A 23,600-nucleotide genomic window follows, 5' to 3' on the forward strand; every position below is an offset into this window, starting at 1 on the left:
AACAAAGAGAGGAATAATCAGATCGATACTGAAAAATGAGATTCCGCTGTCGCGCGGGACACAATGTTCCCCGCGCGGAATACCTCGACGGGCCTCCATTGATGGCCAGTTCTCATTGGGATACATAGTCCAGCGCTAAACAGCGTCGAAATCATCGTGACGGTCTAATCTCCGCTGATAAGTACATCATTATCGGCGGGCATCGCGATACGGTTTATACCTTTGTGCGGATTATAAAGCTTATTGTCAGAGGTACACGCATGGATCCATTAATAATCCCCACTCGATACAATTCATGTTTGCTAATGTGTCGATATCAATGGCCGCCGCCGCTCTGTCTAAAGTCCGCCGTGTATATTTGACGGTTCCGTGTTCCCATTAATTATTTCGCCGGGTCAGCCGATGATTGAATTACACCGGCGTCTTTGCAAAGCGATAATTACGATGACTCCGTCACGGACATTGGCTCGAATTAAATTTAATCAATCGTCGCTCTTTGACGCGTGGCATGATGCACGACGGTGAAAGAAATGCACGCGAAAAACGAGTCGGTGAACAGAATATAAAATGGAATCGCATAATTTTCTGTAACGCTCTTTTGAAGAACGCTCGAAACAAAAGTCCAGGTATTTACGATGTTTTATTTGTTCATTTATTTATTTGTTAACGGATGCAAACCCCCTTTGGTCGTAAGAAAGCATTCGATGTCTAAATTTAAAGGAACACATACGCAACAATTTATGTAAAAAAAGGCAGTATTTTGGTCATTGTCTAGTAGACCGGTCCCACGATAAACTAAAAAGAAATCACGTCAATTAGTCCAGTATTTAAAAGGATATCGCGTTGCATAATGCGTACGAATACTATTGTCCGTCAGTGTACGTGCTCTCCGAAACAGTATTTCACCGGCGAGGATGTTTCGGAACAGGAGTATAAAGGATAATGAAATAATGGAAAGTGATGGAGCACGTGTTTGAATAGTGTGCAAGAAGAAAGACAGCCGGACGGGGAAGAGTTATAGCGGCGGGGGTTCGGAAGAATAGGGAACGGTAGTTCGATATTTAGTTTGATTCAGGGAGAGAGTCCGACGAATGGAGTGTACACGGCCAAAAAATTAATGAATTTATGAACATCGGAGCGGCGCTGGGGCTTCCGATTAAAATGAAAATGAACAGCCCGGCCGATCTTCCTCGTCGGGACGGAAAGATCTCGCCACGCGTTGGTGCGACAACTGCCCCCTCCCCTCCCCCCTCCCTTTCGCCGACCCCGAGCCCCGCGCTCCTCGAATCGGGGTACAAGCCTCGGCCCATGAATAATTTCAACGAGATTTTTATCGCCGTTGTAAACTCCCGGCCTCGCGTCCGACGGCTCCTAGGGGCGCGTAACAGAAATTTATCACGCTCGTTAAGCGTGGAAAAACTTTCGAAGGAAAGTTCCGCGACGTAATTGCTCCGGGGTAGTCTCGAAGCGTTTCTGAAACAAACGCGGCTGCGGGGTCACTCGAACCGTCGTCGAACAGACCGAGGGGAAAGCCGATTCCATGCGTGACCGGCACCCGGAATTGCCCTCCAAGTATTATTCCACGGGCTTCGAACTTTCGCCAAGTGTTCCCCGCCGGTCTTACTTTGCCGTTATTATTTCGGGAAGCGGCCCGGCCCGACCCGGCCCGGCCCGGACCGGTCCGTACTCCGTGCTATCTTGAAAGGCGCTCGCTCGATTACGCTGGATCGCTTCTTATCAGCGCGGAACGAGACAGACAAGGTGTCCAGAATGGAAGCAGACAACTCGCTTAATCTGTCAGCGCTCGGTTCAGCTGGAAGCGCCGCGAGACTCTCATGAAATAATGCTGTACAGTCGGCGTGACGTGACAAGCGCCTCCTGTTTTCACGAACCCTGCAACTTCTGCCGCTGTCTGACCATGCTTTCTACTACCACTTGCTCCAGGCAGTCGATGAATAAGTTACGGCCCGCGGTAATAAAGTATCGCTGCTGTGTCCGCATCGGGAACTGCATGCAAATGGAATGTTTTAGGGAGTCGCGATCAATCGTTTCCGAAGAGCTATACATTTCTTCGACGTTATGCATTTGTACTTTAGCGAAGCATTTGTAGAACTTCCAGCATTATCTACGACCCTTTTGTCGTTCGCCTTTTCCTGGATAACTTTCGTAACCGAACTGATATTAGAAAAACTAGTATTTATTTATCATACTTAGTATTTATTTAGTATAGTAGTATATAGTAGTATAATATAGTAGTATAGTATAGTAGTAGTATAGTAGTATAGTATAGTAGTAGTATAGTAGTATAGTATAGTAGTAGTATAGTAGTATATAGTAGTATAATATAGTAGTATAGTATAGTAGTATAATATAGTAGTATAGTATAGTAGTATAATATAGTAGTATAGTATAGTAGTATAATATAGTAGTATAGTATAGTAGTATAATATAGTAGTATAGTATAGTAGTACTATAGTAGTATAGTATAGTAGTAGTATAGTAGTATAGTATAGTACTTTAGTATTTATTTATCGTACTAAACAATTATCATATTAACTAACTCTATTATAAACTTTAATCATCTTTAAGCTTTATAATCTTTATTAATCTGTATGTTCTCTTTGTATTGATTTCTCTCTACCAACTGTTCGTTAGAGTTTCGACATTTCATCCTAACATCGCCTAATTCTTTCCACAATTTTTAATTGCTATTCTTTAAAGACTTACACTAATTCGAATGTACGTATTATAGCGAAGCAAAATCGAAAATAATCGCACCAAATGCAATAATATGGAGAATGAATAAACTGTCAGATAAAATGATTCAAGTATCAATGCGTAATGAACGAATTAAAGCAAGTCGTCTATAAGATATCTCAGTGATAACTGAGATATTTCATATATTATGAAACGTGGTGTAAGCAAACAGGTGTCGCTCAACGACGATTCCGCAACGATTTATCGCGGCATTGTGAAGCGAAGGATCGTCGCAGTCGTACAATACCGGGAAGAAATCGGAATCGAGTCGGTTAATGGAAATTCGAGCGGGCCGCGGGACAAATACGGCGACATGAATTGTAATTTGAGGATTGCCGGGGCGTAGCATAATTCGGAGCGGCTAGGTTTGGTTCGGATCTCGGCGTATAACGACGTGCACGGATCGTGGTCGGGTCCGCGATGGAGGAAGAAACGAATCTCTGGGAACAGGAGGAACCAGGGAACGCGATTGGGACGACGATCGAGATTAATCGACGCGGAGGAACGTCGGGCCGAGGGCGAGGGAGGTTGAAAGAGACACGCCGGTAAGAAAGTGGGAGGATGGTTCTCTCCCGGCGAAGTGAAAAAAAGTAGGAAGAGAGCTCAATTAATCGGACTCTCGGCGAAAGACTCTAGCTCCATCGATAAAAGTCTGTGGAAAGGTTTGGAGACAGAGAGAAAGAGAGGGAAAAGGAGAAAGATTGACAGAGAGAGAGAGAGAGAGAGAGAGAGAGAGAGAGAGAGAGAGAAAGAGAGAGGAAGCGGTATATCGAAGTTTCCACTCACCCCTGCTCCCTGCTGGTCCCCACCCCTTCCTTTTTTTCGCGGCGTCGTTGGTGGAAACTTTTTGAAAGGTTCACGATCTGGTCATAATTTATGCACTTAAACTAGAACTGTACGAAGCTTCGTGCAATTCTTAATGTGCCGAGTTTACCGAGGGTGGAGATCGTCGGCGGGGGTCGGACGGCCGGCTCGCAGACGGTATTCGAGAAACCGAGGCGAGGAATCAAAGACGCTGTGGGTACCAATAAATTGAAAGTATTAAAGTATACTTGAAACGGGGAGCCGCGGAATTTCTTGCAGATCCGCTTAAAAACTTTTATAAATCACGGATTAAATCGGAGTAACGATTCCGGGCCGGCCCTATGAAGACTCTCGATGTTCCTAAGAACATTTTTTCCGTTCTGTTCGCTTCGATTTCGCCCGGTGCATCTGCTTCGCTTCTTGGTACGATGTACAATACGGTACAGTGCGGCAGGGAATTATATGTCACGATCACCGACCTTTTTATCGAACGAACTTGGTCACATTTCAGGGTCAACTATCTTTCGCGAGGATAGAAAGTCTCGGTGAAAGCGCGAGTTTCAAGACGTTCTCACATGAAGTTCGCGTAAAAAATTATATTATCATTTCTATGGTTTTTTAACACGATATGACACAATTTTCGGACATTTTGCAGTCATAAATAGAATAAATTAAATAAAACTATTAAATATTTTGTAAAATTTAGCGGGCGAAATATCTGTTTGATTTAGGCTCCTTTTATTACTTCTTGTTAAATACAATGATTACATGTGCTGAAAATGTAACACGATATTCATAACAATTTTTATTCTTTTCAAACTTTCGTTTATTTCGTTTATATCATTTTTAACCCAACTTTTAGGACGCGCCTGCATAACAAATAAAACTCGCCCACGGTTAGGGTGTTAAGGAAGCAATAGAAAATTAAAATTTAGTTGGAGAAGAAAAATGGTTTAAATTTTCCGATGCTGAGATAATAGCAATTTATTCTATACTTGACTGCAACATGTAATAGCATTGTAAACGATGCGTTTAAAAATCATCGGAACTTTAACATCGCTTCTCACAAGAAATTTGGGTCTGTTATTCCACGGAGACCCTTTATCCTCGCGACGAGTGGAACGCGATGCAGACAAAGGACAATTCAGCTCGATGCGCAGGCAACTTTTTTTCAATAAATCTTCACCGCTTCCAAGATGTCGAATTTTGCCGCGGCGTTCGTGGCACATAATCTCTCGCTTCCCGGTAGAAAAAACACGTTGTCATGGCGTCCGGCACCGAATACCCTTGAAACGCAACGGAACGAAAGGTATCGGTTAGCGATATAGTTCCGGTATTTCGCAGATCCTTCGCCGGAAGCTTCATATTCCCAGGAACGATTACAGCGTCCGGCTTTCGAAATTCCCAGCGATTCGATATCGGGCGGGCACGTCGCGTCGCGGGGAGACGGGCCGAATCCATCGTGTCACGTTCATCTCCGCCCGTTCTATTTTGCCCCGTGATTTTCGCAAGGATTCACGTCATGCCGAGAAATAAAACTCGTCCACCGTTCATCCGGATTACATCAGCTATAGTCGAGGCGAATCCTCGGAACTGCGCCGTTGCTCGGTATTACCGCTCGAAAAATGGCATTAACGTTTTCCGCATCGCGATAGTTTCGTCAGACAGACCGTACAGACATGCCGACAGCGCGCTGCCATCGCATACCCTTCGGTGCTAGCGTGTCTCGCGCACGAACATGCGATCGAGTCCACCGAACATGCTCAGAATCCTCCGAGCACAATTATTCGAGTCCGACGATCTCTGCCCGATCGTTCTTCTCTTATTATTTGTTTATGCCGGATATAAAGTTCTCGTCCAGTCGACAATGTTATTTAGCTTCGCTTCGAGTTAATCAAGGCTGGATAATTCGCAGGAAATAGCTGGACGAAGCTGGGCTGGATTTGTTGAGAATTGTGGTGCAATTGATACTGAAACTATCTGGAACTGAAACAGATTGGCACCTTGTAAATAGTCCGCGGATTTGTTGCATTTATAACAGAGAAAGGTTTAACATCATTTACGCAATTGATAGTAAATGCAGTTTTGTTACGTTTAAGCATGTATCGTTTTAAACTCTTGTAAACTCTTCATTGGTTTGCATTTCACTTGTACGGTTTTGTTGTAAATACGTAAAATCCACAGACTAATGATTACAAGATTAATTGGGCAAAAATTGGTGTATACAGAAGTCCGGTAAAAATGGGGACATGCGAAATATTGGTAAAGGTTGATACACGCAAAATATCGGTAAAAATAGATGCATATAAAATATCGGTAAAAATAGGTACATACAAAATATCAGTAAAGATTGATACACACAAGATATCGGTAAAGATAAATACATACAAAATGACGGAAAAAATAAATGTATATAAAATATTACTAAAAATAAGTATACACAAAATATCGGTAATGATTGGTACACGCAAAATATCGGTAAAAATAAATGCATATAAAATATCGGTAAAAATTGGTACATACAAAATATCAGTCAAAATAAATGTATATAAAATATCGGTAAAAATAGGTGCACACAAAATATCAGTCAAAATAAATGTATATAAAATATCGGTAAAAATAGGTACACACAAAATATCAGTCAAAATAAATGTATATAAAATATCGGTAAAAATAGGTACACACAAAATATCAGTCAAAATAAATGTATATAAAATATCGGTAAAAATAGGTACACACAAAATATCAGTCAAAATAAATGTATATAAAATATCGGTAAAAATAGGTGCACACAAAATATCGGTAATAATAGATACATACAAAATATCGGTAAAAATGAATGCACATGAAATATCGGTAAAAATAGGCGCACACAGAATACCGGTGAAAATAATATCGTAAACCGGGGAAAATGGTGCTAAACATTTGCGAAACATGGTGCAGAACATTTAACGAAAGGAGATAAGCAGCGCAACAAATGGTGGTAGCGACCGTGTGAAAGTGTCGGGTCATCGAAGATAAAAACAGCAGGTCGATGGAGAGCAGTGCTGATTTGGAAACTGGCCTGATTTACCGTGCCGGTACGGGGACCATTTAATTTCGCCGTCCATTTCGCGGCAAGGCAGACCGTTTCCTTCTCGATTTGGTTACCGGGGAACCGAAATCCGATTTGAAGCCGCGCGCGGGCGCGGGAGCCGTTCGTAAAAACCGTCGGCTCGTTTCCATTAGCGGGTGCGGTAAGGAGAGGGGTTTGAGCACGGCGGCGAAGGGAGCGTGGAGGGCACTAGTCGATTATATTACGAGTCGTCGCGGGCGTGCTTTTGAATCTAATTGAGGATACCGTTGTCGGGTGTTTACGGTGAGTTGCGTGCACATTCCGCGAGCACTTTGATCCGATTAACGATACCGCGGAAAGTGATTTAGACTGACAGATTGCGCACGCCGGACCTTTGTGCCGTTAATCGGATTACGGCAATTACAGTATGAACTTGAAATTCCATTAGATAATCGCGCCCGGGCACCCGGACAAAATTCAGGTCACCGGATTACACCCCTGAAACGCGCGACTTTAAATCGTATTAATGATGCCGCTGACCGCCCATCGTCCGCGTGTCACAGGTCACCGATCATCCTCCCTTTGTGCGGGCCGCGCGTTTTAAAGGTCGTGTTCGATCGTTCGCCTTCTCCGCGGGGAAAGACGCGCGCGGGCGGGGAGGACGAACGGCGAGAAGAAAAAAAAGCGTTCTCACCCGCAGGGAAAACTAATGTGCGCGCGGCTCATTTATAGCGCTCGGCCGTTCGAACCATCGAATCACCGAGGCGTGCCACGCTCTCGAACGATCGCCGCGACAATGGCGGACGCGTTCGTCCGCGGCTGCCCGGAACGAGATAAACGTTATCGTCGTCATTTATTAATATTTAACGGGGGACCTTACGCGGCCCCGTTTTTACGCCGGAACCTTCCATATTGTCGTCATAACTCTTTCAATCTGGAGTTTTCAAGCCGTCCCGCGGCCCCTCGGCCGCCTCGCCGCAGTTCCACGGTTCTCCCCGTCAGCGATGGGAGATGCTGCGACACCCTCTATCCATCTCCGTTCTTCTTCCCTGGAATTGGGGATTTTATCGTGGCGCTGTATTAACGAACTTCTGGGCGAAGAACGCCGCGCGGATTTAACGGGCGCGGCCGGATCAAAGCGGCCATTCTCGTCGGCGAAAGAAATTTAATATCGTTCCCACTCGCGGCTTGGACCGATGAGTTTCGATGGCCACGATAACCCGGACCCTCTTCCGCCGATTCCGCCCACTTCTGGCCCAGAAGCCGTCCTCTGATCGCGCCGTTTCAGCTTATCTGAAATAAACAGCCGCGCGAGTCAACGTGTCTTTTGATAGACCCGATAAACTCTTGCCCGATGCTCGCCAGCCCTAAAATACGGGGACCGGCGATTGGAAGTTTTGTTTACAAACCTATTCTTGGGTTCGTGGCGCAGCTCGCCGGGAACTGGATCAACCTGCAGGCGAACTTTTTGATTGGATCCGTTCGGGCGACTTAGAGTCAGAGATAGGACCTCGATCCGCTTCTGCGGCGCATTCGGCTGAACCTTTCACGATGGACCGCCGCTTCCATCGACGTTGTCCAGATCAAATTTTGTTGATGGTCGTCGTTCTCGCTGCGTGAATTTATGTCGCAGAGCAGGCCTCGCCGACTTATTTCGGCCGCAAGCTGCATGCCTCATCGTCAACTCCTTCCTTTCTCCGCTGCTTGAGTTCCGTCAACACTACTGGACTTGTGGAGCCAGTTACTGTGGATTAGCCGCAAATTACTGTGCCTCTAGTTTATTTTCAAGCGTAATTAACTTTATATTGAGACAACTTCATATGAGACAAATTAAATTTTTTTATTTAGATTCAATTGATTATTTATTTGCTAAAATTGAACATGTAAAAATGAAATCAGTAATATGAACTTTCAGATGACTATTTATTCTGATATTATATTATATTATATTAACCATATTATTAACTATATTATATTATATTAATTATATATTATATTATATTTTCTTTTATAGAAAATAAAATGTAGTAGAGTATGTTAAATATTAAGTTTTTATTGTGCACAGTTATTCAGGCTCAGTATTCAGGGAGTGAGCACAGTAACTGATCTTTGTAGATCACAGTACGATCTTCGGATCGATCACGAGCATAAATCGATGTATCGATAACGAGTGTTCGTTAGGTTACGAACCAGCCCGGGATTCGATAGAAACCTAGAAAAATCGAGAGAACGCATCGCGAACGCATCGCTTATAAAAAACGCACGAGTGTTGGGAAAGCAGCGGAACGATATTTTTATTGGTATCCCTGTAAACCGTAGTCTGTAGTTTTCATTTGTGCACGGTTGCATCCGCGCTTCACAGTTCTGAAAGCGACTGCTGCAGCTGATCTTCTGTCGAGGCGTTGAACGGCGGGTTTTTTCCTTCATCTGTTGCAGGAAGTGAAGATTGGTTCCTTTCAAGGCGTTTTTCACTTTTGAGAAGAGGAAATACACCTTCTCATTCAGCCAGATTCGGCAGCCGGTAATTTTTCCCTTTTACGAGACTGAAAAACGTGGTTGAAGGGAAACCGTTCTCGCGAGCCGGCGAAAAAATGGCGGATCCGTTGAACGCATTGACAGAAGATTGGCTCCGCTGCACTGCTTTGAGCGGCGCGAGAGAGCTAAGAGATGTTTGGGGGGAAAAAAAGAGCGCAGCGGAAATAGTGGCGGTATTTAAAAGAAAATTAGAGTGCTCGATTACTCTGCCTTCCCCGAGGCGATCTCCGAAACCGGAAAGTTTCGTTAACTAGTTAGCTGTTTTTAACGGGTAGGCTAAAGTTGCCTAATATTAGGGCCTCGCCTGATATGAGACTCTAGCTTACTTCGTAGCCAAGCATCGTAGCGTAATAACTCGCATATTTCGTTGTTTCGTCTGCTTGTTGGCATCCGATAAAAAAGGCAGTCGAATAAATTTCCCGGAAAAGCAAAACTAACTTTCATATTTTGGAACTCATTTTTCAAATCTGTGAATTTACATACTTTTAGTTTTTCCTTCATTACCAAGGGAAAATTATATCATTACGAGTAAATGGTAAAAGAATACAGATTTTAACTTTTAAACGTGTATCTGCTTGTAACGAAAGCGTTTTTAATCGAACATTGTGATTTAAAAAATAACACGTGTCTCACGTTCAGCACATTTACCCTATATCTATAATAGAAAAAAATGTTGGCACTTTTTTATGACGAGTTTACTCGTCAAAAACAGCTACCCGGTTACGAAGTATATACACTTTATTAAATTATATATTTAATAAAATTTTATTATAATAATTTTATTAATAATATTAATTAAAATATTATATATAATAATAATTAAAATTTTACTTATAATAAAAATTTATGTTTGAGCAAAATACGAGGAAAATCAAACCTGTACAGAATAATCACGGTATCTTACACACTTCCGAAAGGGATTGCAACGGCTAGCCGATTCGAAGGAAAAGAAAGCGGTGCTGGACGGTATAATACATCATCCGAAATATTAATTAACACCACCGGAGAATTCATTCTTCGAGCCTTTCTCGTCCATGAATTCTCCTTCGAAATTGCGCGGGCCGGGTTCCCGCGAGAAAAGTGTTAGAAAATTCGCGAAGTGTCGTAACTCTCTCGGCGGATTGCTATGTGTACTTTGGAGTCATTGTATCGCGTGGAATTAATCCTTCTGCAGTGGACCGGGCAGCCAGGATCGGCTATGAACCGTTGACACACAGCGTGGTTAGCTTCGCGAAGAATGACTTCATTTGGTTACACCGGGGACCGGTCGGCATTGTGCCGGATGTCAAGCTCGAGATTTAACGCCATTGTTACACCAGTCTTTATTGTGCAGCTCAAACGTTTCGCCGGCCGAATTCGGTAATTCATCGTCGCGCGGCCCATTATTTCCACTTGCAAGTAGCAACCAGATTCCTTGCGGATTGAAATGGCGCCGCTCCCGCGGATCGTCCCGGCGGAACCGCGGGAAACGTCGAAAGGAATTAGCATGCGTTATCCGGCGAGTCGTCCGGACGGTGACGAATCGATTTTCAAAGTGTTTAACAATTCAATCGGCGAAACTGCGCAAAAGATATATGCGCCCAGGCGGCGGCGGCGACCGGTGATTTACCGGCCGGTAATACAAGGGGATTGCTGGTCCCTTTCGAATCACTTTTTGGCTCGCAACCGCATGGAGAGCACAGTAGCTATCAATTATAAACGTTTGATTTTTCCGGCTCGCTCTTCAATTATCGTGGACTGCGTCAACGTGACTGATTGCGTTTGTGTCGCAACGAGAGGAAAAAACAGCGGCGGAGAGACAAAGAGAGACGGAAAAGAGAGACAAAGAGAAAGAGAGAGGGAGACAGAGAGAGAGAGCGAGAGAGAGTGAGAGAGGGGGGAGGGAGAGTTAACTGGGCAGGTGAGCGAGGGGGAGGAAGAAAAAGGGACGGAACGAGCCGACGCGACAATTGCGTCCCAATAAATATCCTTCGCTCGTGTCGAACCGCGCCCACTTCAAATACTTTAATTACTTCACCTATAAGCCTCGTTTATCATCGTTAGTCGACGCGTTCGACTCGAAGCCATTAGTGTCGGTTACCCGACCCTCCCTTTTTTCCTTCGTTCCACCGATGTAGTTCGTTTGTCTTCGGTGGACGCCGCTCGTGTGCAACAAACGTGCCTGATGGCTTCGATTGATACGATGGCGCGCGATAAATCCGTCCACACAGAACCAATCAAAATCTGTCGGGCTGTATAGACCCGAAGAGTTCCCCTTTGTCTTCTCCGTGGACCTGCCGTGCTACACTGGGTCAGAGGTACAGCAGTCATTCGAGGAGTATTACTACTTGCTACACTCGATGTCGAGCACCTATAAACTTCTGTTTGCTGGCTTCCTCGCTCTCAGTTATCTACTTCGAGCACCGCGCATTCAAACGGTCCGTAACTGGATTCTTTCCAGAAGTAGCACGATCTTTGTTTCAGCGATTCCGCTGATTAAACTGAGCCTTTCGCTGGTGTCAATATTAATTTTGTGGAGTTATAAGTCGTTTGTCTACGTTAATACTAGGATTACCGAACCGGTCAGAATGGTTCTGAATTTTTCATTTACCGTTACTGATATTGTGGAAATGTTTTCTGTGAGAAATTTGTTGACAGAATTCTTTATTCGGACTTCTTTACATTGTGATGGAAATCTTGAAAACATTAAGTAAACTCAATCCTATCTTGGCTATGAAACAATATACATTGGTCGCTGTTCAGTGGGCTTTGAATATATTAGAAATTTTTTGTCATAACTGAACCTTAGGGATTCTTGCAGATTGAAGCTTTCCCTTTATAACGAGCCCTAAAACTTTGGTTTACGATTTTTTTTAGTCACCTTACTGAGCTTTCAATGATAGCTGTACTATCTACTATGCAACACGTCGGACTTCCACGTATAAACTTATCTCTCGTTATTGTTATATGAAACTATCTAAAAAAAATCGCACATCAAGCTTCGATACGTGATTGTAAAGAGAAAAGTCCAATCTTCAATATCGTGGCAATTCCAATCCAGACAAAAATTTCCCCGCGCTTTCGCACATAGGTTTTCACACGTACCATTTTTACCCAAAATCCTCGCTATGTATTTTATACCACTAAAAAATTGACGTTGCAGCCTTCCACTTCAAAGCTCGATATAACCACACAAAAAAATCGTAAATCAAATTTTGATATGTCATTGTAAAGCGGAAGTTTTAATCTTCAAATCTGCGGACGAATCATCCCTAACAAAAATTTTCAAACGTTTCCGCGTAGATTTCAATTTGCAGTTATTATCTGTGACACGAATTCCATTTGCATTCTTTATCCTGACGCAAATAAAAATCGCGGTAATTATAATTATCGAACGCGGTCGACGAAATAGCGGTCGGAAGCGCAGAATCTCGCGGTTTGCCAAGCGTTCCACATGAACAGCGTGTATGAAAGAGCTCGTCGACAGTGACCTGCGGAAGAGACAACGAGCCCCGAGTTAAAATCGCGAGCGTCTGGCGCGATCGACTTACCAAGAACTTCAAAAGGATGCATGAGCGACCGTCCAAACTGAGGATATTGTTTATTCATGTATCCGCAAAATAACCGTACATAGGGATCGCGTTCAGAGAAATTCGTCTCCGTCCATCGACCTCGTTTGCATGTCAGATAGGCGGGGGGTGAGGCTCGGACAGGGCGACGTTTATTATTTGCCCGTAGAACAAAGGGATCAAAGGGGCCCCCGGGACTTTTTATTTGGGCTCCTCTTTGCTTCTTCGTTCGCTGTGCTTTTTTTCTAGGACTCCGGGCGAAGAGTATCGCGTCGAAGACAGACGGTAATAACGACGCCTTTGCCCTTCGACCCGTGTTGCAGCGTAGCCACTCGCTTAACGTGACTTCGGCGATAAAGCCTCGGGGTGGGGTACGTGGGGACAAGCAGGGGACGCGAAGGGTGCTCGCGGGGAGCAAGGGACGGTATACTGGTGCGATAATAACGGATGGAGTGTCCTTTTTCTTTCAAAGTGTTTACAAGCATTTTTTTTCCTTCGTTTTGCCGTAGATACGGGATAAGGGTGGATCCCTTGCAATGGTTTCTCGTCCTCAGTGGCAAGTACGAAGACGACGAGGAACGACCATCGATCCTGCTCATCATCTGTAAGTTGCTCTATCGATATTTCATTCTTTAAACGATCACGCTGCACAGCGTCTCTTTATCTGGATTTGTGTCTCCCCAAACGGGCAATTACTGGGACAGATGAATACCATTTTCTGCTTTTGTGTCGTCAGTCAATTTCCATAAATGAAAATATATATTTGTTGTGTATCTAGTCAAATTTCGATAGCAGAACAATTGAATTCGATCTAAAAAGTACAGAACTCTATCTACAGTGCACAGGATTATTAATGCATTTACGAAAGATAAGAGCTCGAATAGAGCTTGAAGAGCTCTATATCTGCAGGATCTTGGATTCTTTAAGCGCAACAGTGCGTGCGCAATTAACGATTATGTTAAGAAAATTATATTTTGAAAAAATCTGTTTATTGAAGAAGTTTTAATAAAAGTGAACAAGACGGCGTGCGAACGCAAAGCACCTTCAACCTCTTGCGCTGGAAATTTATCGATAGACACCTGTGACGAACTTTTCAAACACAATTATTTACGAAATTAACAGTCTGTCGAAGATCTTCATTAATAATCTTGTTCAGTGCGATGAACTTCGACGCGATGCAAAATATATCTATAATCCAAGGAGACATCATTTTGTATGTGTAGATTATTTATTATCATTTACTATTATTATTTACTATTATCATTTACTATTATTATTTACTATTATCATTATTATTATTTACTATTACTGCCGTCACGGTTAAATTACTTACTATTTCGGGTCCGAAAAATTAGTAAATATTCTTCAGACGTTCTAAAGTAAAGGTGAACAGAGTTTTTCTTAAAAATATCACTGTTACGTAGTAGAAAAAAATCCGGAAAGTTCTCGCTTCGTGATTTGTTCAATACTTCGAACGCGGCTCGAGTCCGTGCTGCGGGGTCTCGAACTTCGCGCCGTCACCTCTCATTGGTCAGTGTTTTCCGTTAATAACTCGTAAACAAAGCCGCAGATCGCATTTTCGCAAAGGAAAAAGTTACTTCAAATGACCTCAGCTACTCCTCATTTTCGGCTGTTAAAATAATTATGGAACACTCTGTATACTATTATATCATTTATTATATATTATCATTTATTATTTATTTACTTTCTCGTTCTTGTCTAAAAGTGACGCGTGTAGCACGTCGTTTCAGCGCAAGAGGTAAAGGGCGTTGGATCCTCGAAAGCTCACAACTGACAATTTCGCCTAGATCTATGATTTCTATGCCTGTGCATGTTCGTACGTTCGTTGAAATATCTCCGGAAAAAATATGCGTTCTACGCCGTGGATCGCCATCGCAATTTTATTCTAGAAAAGCACGCGCGCCCGCGTGTGTGCGCCGCCAGCGTGTTAATGCATACCACTGTCTCCTTCTTGATCATTTAGCGACACTTTTCCGCGGGTCCGCGGGCATGGAAAAATATAACGCGTCGCAAAAAGCTAATACGCGCGAAGAACGAAGGTGAGCGAAAAGTTACTAATTTAAATGTAAAAGTAATTAGCGGCATGACGGGCCGCGCTTCGCAATAACCAGCCCACGGTTGACCCTCTCTTCGCTCGCCATCCCGTGTGGCCGCTGTTACGTGTGAAATTTCAAAGATACTCATAATTTTCCAAGGCGTGTTTAACGCGGGTCGCGTCTATTGTAACGCAAAAGTTCAAAGACACCGCGGGCTCGTAGATAACCGGGCTCGGCCTGACCCGGGACGTCCGGCTGAATTTAAATTTATCACTGAGCGCGAGCCCTCTAAAGCGTCGTTTAAGCTCGACTTTAAAGGCTCGAAATTTAGCACGCCGGAGTTGCGCGCCGCGTAAATTTCAACGGTCTATCTATCCTTTCGGCTAGACGCGAACTACTCCCCGAGCATTGTCCTTTTACTGCTGCACCATGCATTCGGTTATCCGTGGTTTCATCTGGGATCGCGACACCGTGTCCACGGCATTTCCGCCGCGTTTCGTCCTTGTTACGCGCCTTATCTTATTGGCACCGAATTAAATTATTGTTTCCAAGCGTGTCGGACACGAGAATTGTTTAGCGAACCGGTCTCTCGTTGATTTGTTCGGTATACATGCAAATTTAAGCTAGTAAATCCTAATAGTTCGACAGAGCACCGAGATTCGCGGTTAACTTGCGATTAATTAGCAAAGATCAGTATCCGGAAAATTTGTTTGAGTTCCGAATCGTCTATTGCGCGATGTATTCGATAGATATGTGTGACTAAAAAGATTAGGGTTATGAGCGACAAGTGAGTACAATTAAATCCATTGAATAGAGAGAAAAGAATATTTTTTTGCATAGATTTCAAGTTACAGTAATTTCTCCCAGAAATGCTCGGAGGTCGGAATTGAAACCGGCAAATCTGAGAATACTAAGTCATGATTCTTTGAGGTTCGTGGCTTGTTTTTATAGAAACTCAGGGCAGTCGCCAAAAAAGGCAGCGGCCAACATGCGGGTGTACATTAATATGAATACATAGTGACGCTAGAATAAAAACGATGACTTAACTTTTTTATTTCTAATATTTTGCCACGATTCGAAGGCAATTCGAAGATGGATTTTCTTACGTGACTCACATCGAACAGACCATTTTATATTGTCCTGCGGAACACATGCTTGACCTACTAGGTCGGTCAATAATTTCGGCAATAAATCGCATAGGCGTAGGACTAGCACAGGGAAATTCACAGCAACCCGAAATTTGGCATTTCCGGGAGAAATTACTGTTGTTCGTTGCAACCATTTAATATGGGCATTGCCATACCACGTGATTCAAATTTGTTGCTTATACAAAGCTAGTAAAATTAATTTGCTACTCGTTACTATTTAAAGTAATAGTAAACACCTGGCTGCTAAAGTGGATGCATTTTTGAGAAAAATTCGTAGATCAAAAACAAGACAAAAATAATAGAAGGTGTTGAAAGTACTTATTCATATTACTTCGGACTTTGTAAAACATTTATAGAAAGAAAGAAATGTCCGTATAGCTTCTGTACCTGGCAATTAATGCAAATAATTTTTGTTTCGCATAAAAATCCGCGATCTACACATGATGCAATATTTAAGAAGTCCACCATGTACTTGTCTTTGTTCAAACGTGTCTTGAAGTTGTTTTAATGATTCATAAAGGAGGTACGTTGCGTTTAATAAAACATTTCAACAATGATGAGAGGCACTTAAGAAAGTTGACAGAGAGATTATGGATTATCAAACAATTCCCAGGGAGATCGTGAATTGTTATTAGCGGTGGAAACGGGAATCGCGTTTCCTGCAGACGCTCTATTAATTATTCCCACGAAGTCTCGCAAAGACCGTGAAATGTTTGTCGCAAAGTAACCAGCTGCAGTCATCTAACCATAGCCAGTGAACCAGCAAAGTTTCCGGCCATAATTTATTAGCACCCCGTAGATCGTCATTAATTTGCACAACAATCGAGCACGGAATTCGCTTCCGTCGGTCGACTCACTCGATTAGGGGTGCAACGGTTCCGAACACACCGTAAAACGGGGTTAGATGAGAGAGAGCGCGCAAGGAAGGAAGAGAAAGAGAGAGAGAGAGAGAGTCTCTCCCTGAAACTATCGCGTAGCTGACACAACAAGTAGCTAGAAGGGTGGCCCAGTAGAAACTGTCCTCGGCAACTTGCGCCCCGATACTCGTCAAGTCTCCCAGCTAATTATCCCAGCGATTAGGTACCGGAATTAACGTCTCCGCGACAACTTTCTCCCTCTGTGCGTTTACAAAGAACCTCTGCTCCCGATTCTGTGACTCGATGCCTCGATTACTCAGTGAACGCCGTTTAAACCCTCTTTGCGCAGCTGCGACGGATTGCGTACGTGTGCGTTGCGTATACAGGTTGCAACAAAAGTGCGATTCATTGCAATTCAATGTGAATTTATATCCTCGTATTAGCAGAGATCCTTTGCAGAAGCAAGAAAACAACTAAATTCAGTTTGCATTTCCTCATGTATGTTTCACTTGACCAGGGCATATAGTGCAAATTAATTTGTTATTTTTTATAGAATTATATAATATATAATATTATATTATAATATAATAAATTTATTATAAATATATTTTAATATAATAAAATATAATATTATATATATATAATATAATATTTTTGATTAGACACAGGGACATTAATCTTTTCATATTCGCACGAGTTCGATTCGACAAGTTCATATTATTTAGATTCACAAGTTACTTAAATACTTAATAAGTAATAACTTATTGTTATGTTTGTTGTCCTCCAAATTTCTACTCGATTCTAATTAAGTAAATTATTAACTAACATTCATGATGATGCCGTGATTGTGAGAAGACAGAGGTCCACGTCAACTTGAATAAATTATTTTCTATTCCGAAAACGTTGCGACAAGAGCTGAAGTGAAATTGAATATTGCACTTCACTCGATTTTCTCGAAATTAATTATACAACACGTTTTGGTTTCTTCGATCATTTGGTCGATGCTTTTAATAGATTGCGTTCGAAGATGTTTGAACACCAGACGTTCCTCTCGAATGTGTTTGCATTCTTCGCGATTTAATTGTTAGAACAGCATTTAATAGTTCAAACTTAATACACTCAGAATACTGAATAATAAAATTCTACAATTTCAATCGTCTTTTTAAAACCGTCTGTCGGATAAGGTAACCCTTGTCTGTCTAAAACACAGATAAGAAAACTGCACCATTAATATTAACCGTTCGGAACGATTTCGTTTCCCGAAAGAACCAAAGCAGTAGATTTCCCGGTGAAATCAGAGAACATCGCTTTTGCTGCAGCCTGTGCGGGCTCTCACAGGTAGGAGCGCACTGGTTGCAAAGTGGCGAGGCTAGACGAGGGGAGGGGCGCCGAGGAAGGGGTTGGTGTCGGAGGTGGGCAGGTTGCATTATTTACACATGAGGGAAGGTAATGCTCATAGGGAAGTACGGTTAATAGCTCTCATATTTTAGAATCTTCGCCGTGGCAGCCCTTCTTTCTTTACTGCATGGCCTTAACTTTCACCACCCTCTGCTCCGAACCCAGCCGCCCTTTTTCCGCCCTTGCCGGTTGGAGCGAGTGCACCCTGCAAGGCCTGCACAAGCCCTGCAGCAGTGGAGCCGGCGTGACTCGTGGCCGTGGCTCTCACGTAATAATTTTCATGGCGGCTGCTACGGCCCGGCCGCCGAGATTGCTTTTTAAACGGCTCTCCTGCAGGATCTCACAAGGCCTTCGCGACTCGCTGTTCCACGATTAGGGGATTAATTATTTCGTGGAGGCCATGGAGCGCGAATCAGCCCGTTCAACGGCTGACCTCGCGATTTATTCGACCCCGGGCCGCTGATTAGCCTAACACGCCGCATCCCTCGGATCCCTCCGCTTTTCTTCCGAATTTCATTTTTTTCCGACGTTTTAATTAATCCGGCGACGAGAGGAAATCCGGCGAGTGCGAACCATCGACGTGCTTGTCATTCTCACCGTTCCGCTCGTCCCGATTTAATGCCCCGAATACGTGTTCCGTTGATTCGACATAATCGCGCGGCACACGTACCTTCCAGGTATCTATTTTTCACGTGGACCCGGCGAAACGTTAATTGCACTTTTTCGCAACCGCCGCGCCCGATGCAATTTCGCTGTACCGGGCGCACGCGAATTGATGTCGAGAGTCTCATCGAGTTAGGGATGCGTTATGACACCATTGTTCAAGCTTCATCCCGCGGTTCGACCGCTCCGATGCACCGAGACCGCTTCGATGCACCGAGTCCGCCTGCACATTTATAGTTGCCGCCGCCGCCGCAAGCCGCCAACGCCGGATTTTTGCCTCGCCTTTGAAATCAGGAATTAGACTCCGCGACGACTTCGTTAGCCGCGTCTTTCGACGTTACACCTCCGAGAACAATCGCTTTCTTTTCCGAATGTGCGCCGACCATTGTTTGCTCGAGAACACTCCGGGAAACATTGTTCCTTTATCATTTATTGCATGTCCGGAGCTGGAGAAGCGGTCTGAAAATGTGAAGCTTATAAAATAACTTTCCAGTCGTTGGTGCGATTGTTGTTGCATCCCATTGTTAGGGGATCGTTGATGCAAGCTAAATATAGTCTTGATATTAAATAGCGATTCTTGTTAAGGTTTTCCTTTGTTGATCGTTAGATAACAGACTTGTATGGAAAATAAATATTGTCCGCTGAAATTGCAAGATACTACAGATGGTGCATTTCAATTTTTAATCATTTCGATAACAATTACATGGTCGGATTTACTGGAACTTCGTACTGTCTCTATTATAATATATACTTCAGTGAAAAAGTGTACCAAAACAATTTTGTTGTTTCTGTATAAAGGATTTTATCATTTCAGTGATTGGAAGAAAAAAAGAACAATAAAACAGTCATTTGACTGGTGCTAAAGAATAGAATATAGTGAAACAGTCCTTGCAAATTTCTTAAATGTTTATATTGTATTGCATTTGCTATTATTCTCACAAAAGCATAAATTTTGCAATCTGACTAATCAAAAATTGTTTAACCCTCGGACGTCGGACCATTTTAACAACTAAACAATTGACGATGATTCTAATAATCCTCAGTTTCATTCATTAAATTTTCAAGACATATCTTTGAAGATTTTTGATGTGGATCCATTGTTCTTTTTCTTGTTCCTATCGAAACAGCAATTTATTCGATTCAATTTCTGCAAACTGAGTAATTTTCTAACGTTTGAAAGTAAAAAGGTTACGTCAACCGCAGTCCGATGACTAAAACGTAAGAGATACTAAATTTGGAACGACACAAACGAACAGGGAATTGCAGTTAACGCAAAAATACCGCCGTCACTTGTCCTTCATTTGACAGCAGCAACATCGGGCCAGCGAACTTTCACATTCCGACGGAACCGAGGAACTTCCCGGCGAAAAAGCCAAAGGGAAACAAACCGACTTTCACCCTTGCCTTTCTTCGGCCGGAAACGCTACCCTCCGCGGCCACCTAAACCGAACCGTCCGTTCGGTGGTTTTCGCGGAAGTTTCGTTGCGGCAAGTTCCGCGGAACTTAAAGTAAACTGTAACTCAATGCCGACGGTTTTGCAGTGACGCGACGAGTCAAGAGCAAATGAGAAACCGTGCAACAAGCTGTCTGCTTATGAACTGCCGTGACACCTCTGTCGAGGGATATGAAAACGCTCGTAAAACGTACCGGCTGTATTCGCCGCGATTGTGTGTTATGTCAGCGGAATAGCGAACCGGTGACTCCGCTGGATAATTTGATTTTATCGTTTCCGCGAATTGTTCTCGATGCTCGCGGAATTCGGTTCACCTTTGGAAATTAACTCTCACCGTGTTCAGAATAATTTCGCGATAAAATATGCAAACGCTTGCAGGAAATACTGTGCTTCTACGGATTAAATATAATTAGAGAATAGTTAGGCAGTAATAACTTTTTGTTGATTCATTGTGTGCGTTCGGGAGTGAGCTTACGGAGACGCAGGGTACACGATCGAGTCGGACTGCGAGTCTCGGTGCAGATTATAATGTATACTCTTTTTCGCAATATGAAATGAAATACTAATTATACAGTATTGATAAATTAATTAAAATAATTGATTAAAAATTATGCAAACATTTTCGGGAAACACTGCACTTCTTCGCATTGACTGAAATTTACGGAATTAATGCAGAGTTATCAGCACATTAATATTGTACAGAGTTATAAATAAGGGATACAATAATTGTACAGGGAACAATAAATATTGTACATAATATATTAATATAGAATATGGGTTCACAGATGAGTTTACAGTGAAGAAATGATCACAATTGAATCAAAGACTGTAAATCTCGGCGCAAATTAAAAGTTACAGTCTTCTTTCGACATAATATTAAATACAAATTGAACAGTTTAACGTAACCACGTGTAATAGAATTGTCTTTCGTCGTATTCCAAGTTGTGTAGACATTTTAAAAAAATTACTGCACTTCGTTGCATTGCGTACAGTGTTAGAGAACTCTCGTTACTAATATTACTAAATTATTATACTAATTAATATACTAATTTTTTTTAATTTTTACTAATTTCTAACTATACTAATTTTTTAGTTCATTAGTTCTGCGCGTTGAGGAATGAGCGTACGGTGACGCACACAGTGCACAATCAAGTGTCTCGAGTCGGAGCTGTTAGGATTTTTGATAATGTATTCCTTGGATCGGAAAGTTCTTTTAGAAGACGAAGTTTCCGGCGCGAAAGAAAAACGAGGGGTCGGTCGGCGCGGTTCGAACGAGACCGGAAGACACGGTAAACGAACAAAAGACAAATTGATGTTTGAAATCAATAATTCTCGACAGTGTTCGGACCCATTCGGTGGCTGCACGGTTAACCTAGATTCGCGATGGAGTGAACGGCGTTATCGAGTGCAGTCGGCGCGGGACGCGCGCGCGCGCACGCGTGTAAGAGAGAGAGAGAGAGAGAGAAATCCAAGTAATTATCAGCGATATCGGACCACTTCGAGCAGATTTTTACGGTAACAGGGGAAAATTAATGCCGCCGATGCTCCCGCGGCACCGAATACGGGTCATTGAAATTTATTTTCGTCGCTCGCCGGGCGAAATCCGCCGCTGGAACCGCGGGAGCCCTATTACCCGGCGAAAGTTACCCGGCCATTCAACGGAAATTTCGATCCTTTTTCTAAATCGGACTTGAAGTTGGACCCTTGCCCCCCGGCGATGCGCGAACTCGATCCGACCGGGAATTGTTTTCAATCGAATCGCGAATTAATCGCAACTCTTGAGGATCCGCTTCTCGCGGTGAACCGGTGGAAAAATTTGGAAACGGTGAAATGGTGAACAAAAAAAGAAAAAAAGGAAACGAGAAGGGACTGCCCGGCTATCTGCAATTATCCCGCGTCGACCAATGATGCCAACTTTTTCCCCGACGGTGCTCGTAATTGATGCGGATATTAAAATTTTTCGAGCCTCGCGCGAAATGGTCGGAACAAAAGGTCATAATGAAGCCTTGATGAAAAGGGACAGCGAAAAAACCGCAAGGCCAATATTGGCGGACCGAACTCGCCGTTTCTGCAGCTGATTTTACTTCTCGTCTGGCGATGAATGGGCTCGCCGCTGGATGGTCAGCGTATTTCACACGTACAGACCGCTAAAAAATATGGGACCTCTCGATTCTCTACTTGGAAAAGTTTATAGAATTACTGCTGGCGGTCGTTTTGGGGTCCAATACATTTAATGAGGCGTGCTGCAATTTTTTATTCGTTCCGATAGTGGTCGGGTTGCAAAAATGGCAATTTCCACACTGAGAACGTTGCCACTAGGTTGCAGATTTTATGTGTGCATCGAGTCATTTTATTTTCAATTATTAATATTATTATTAGAAGCGAAAATTCATTTTTGTTTGTCTTGTAGTTGATGCAATTGATGCAGAACATTTTCAGCTTAGTTCCGATCGATGCAGTTGACGCAGAACATTTTTAGTTGTGACTGTAATTCATATAGTTAATGTAAAAAATTTTTATTTCACTTGTGATCCACGCAGTCGATGCAGAACATTTTTAGGTATAATTTTAGTTCACATAGCTAACGTAAAAAGCTTTTATTTGACTTTTTATCCGCACAGTTGTGATGCAGAACATTTTTACATATAATTTGAATTCATACAGTTAACGAAAAAAATTGTTATTTAACTTGTGGTTTATGCAATCGATGTAGAACCATAATTATAGTTAATATAATACATTTTTATTTGACTTGTAGTTCATGTAATCGATGCAGAATCAATGCAGACCAGTTTTACGTATAATTATAGTACATTCAGCTAATGTAAAAAATTTTTGTTCGACTTGTGATCCACACAGTCGATGCAGAACATTTTTAGGTATAATTTTAGTTCACATAGCTAACGTAAAGAGCTTTTATTTGACTTTTTATCCGCACAGTTGATGCAGAACATTTTTACGTAGAATTTGAATTCATATAGTTAACGAAAAAAATTGTTATTTAACTTGTGGTTTATGCAATCGATGTAGAACCATAATCATAGTTCATATAATTAATATAATACATTTTTATTTGACTCGCGGTTCATGTAATCGATGCAGAATCGATGCAGACCAGTTTTACGTATAATTATAGTACATTCAGCTAACGTAAAAAATTTTTATTTGACTTGTGTGCCACGCAGTCGATGCAGAACATTTTTATTTATACTTGTCGCGATGATGAACATTTTTATTTCACGTCTGGTTCAGACAATGAAAGAGGGACAGTAAATTAAATAGGAATTAAATAACAATTAAAGGGAAAGTAAATAACATATAGGAA

The 23,600-nt window shown here is 42.5% G+C and overlaps 1 protein-coding gene across 1 annotated transcript in view; it reads left to right on the top strand.

The window, feature by feature from the left end:
• The window catches only part of mdy (diacylglycerol O-acyltransferase), a 207,506-nt gene that overhangs the window by 32,110 nt on the left and 151,796 nt on the right, over positions 1 to 23,600 (top strand). Inside the window, exon 3 of the mRNA XM_033477664.2 lies at positions 13,209 to 13,303. Within this exon, the coding sequence (XP_033333555.1) occupies positions 13,209 to 13,303 (95 nt within the window). The remainder of the gene's footprint in view (positions 1 to 13,208; positions 13,304 to 23,600) is intronic.

The sequence above is a fragment of the Megalopta genalis genome, chromosome 4 (assembly GCF_051020955.1).
Source record: "Megalopta genalis isolate 19385.01 chromosome 4, iyMegGena1_principal, whole genome shotgun sequence".
Classification (NCBI taxonomy): Eukaryota; Metazoa; Arthropoda; class Insecta; order Hymenoptera; family Halictidae; genus Megalopta; species Megalopta genalis.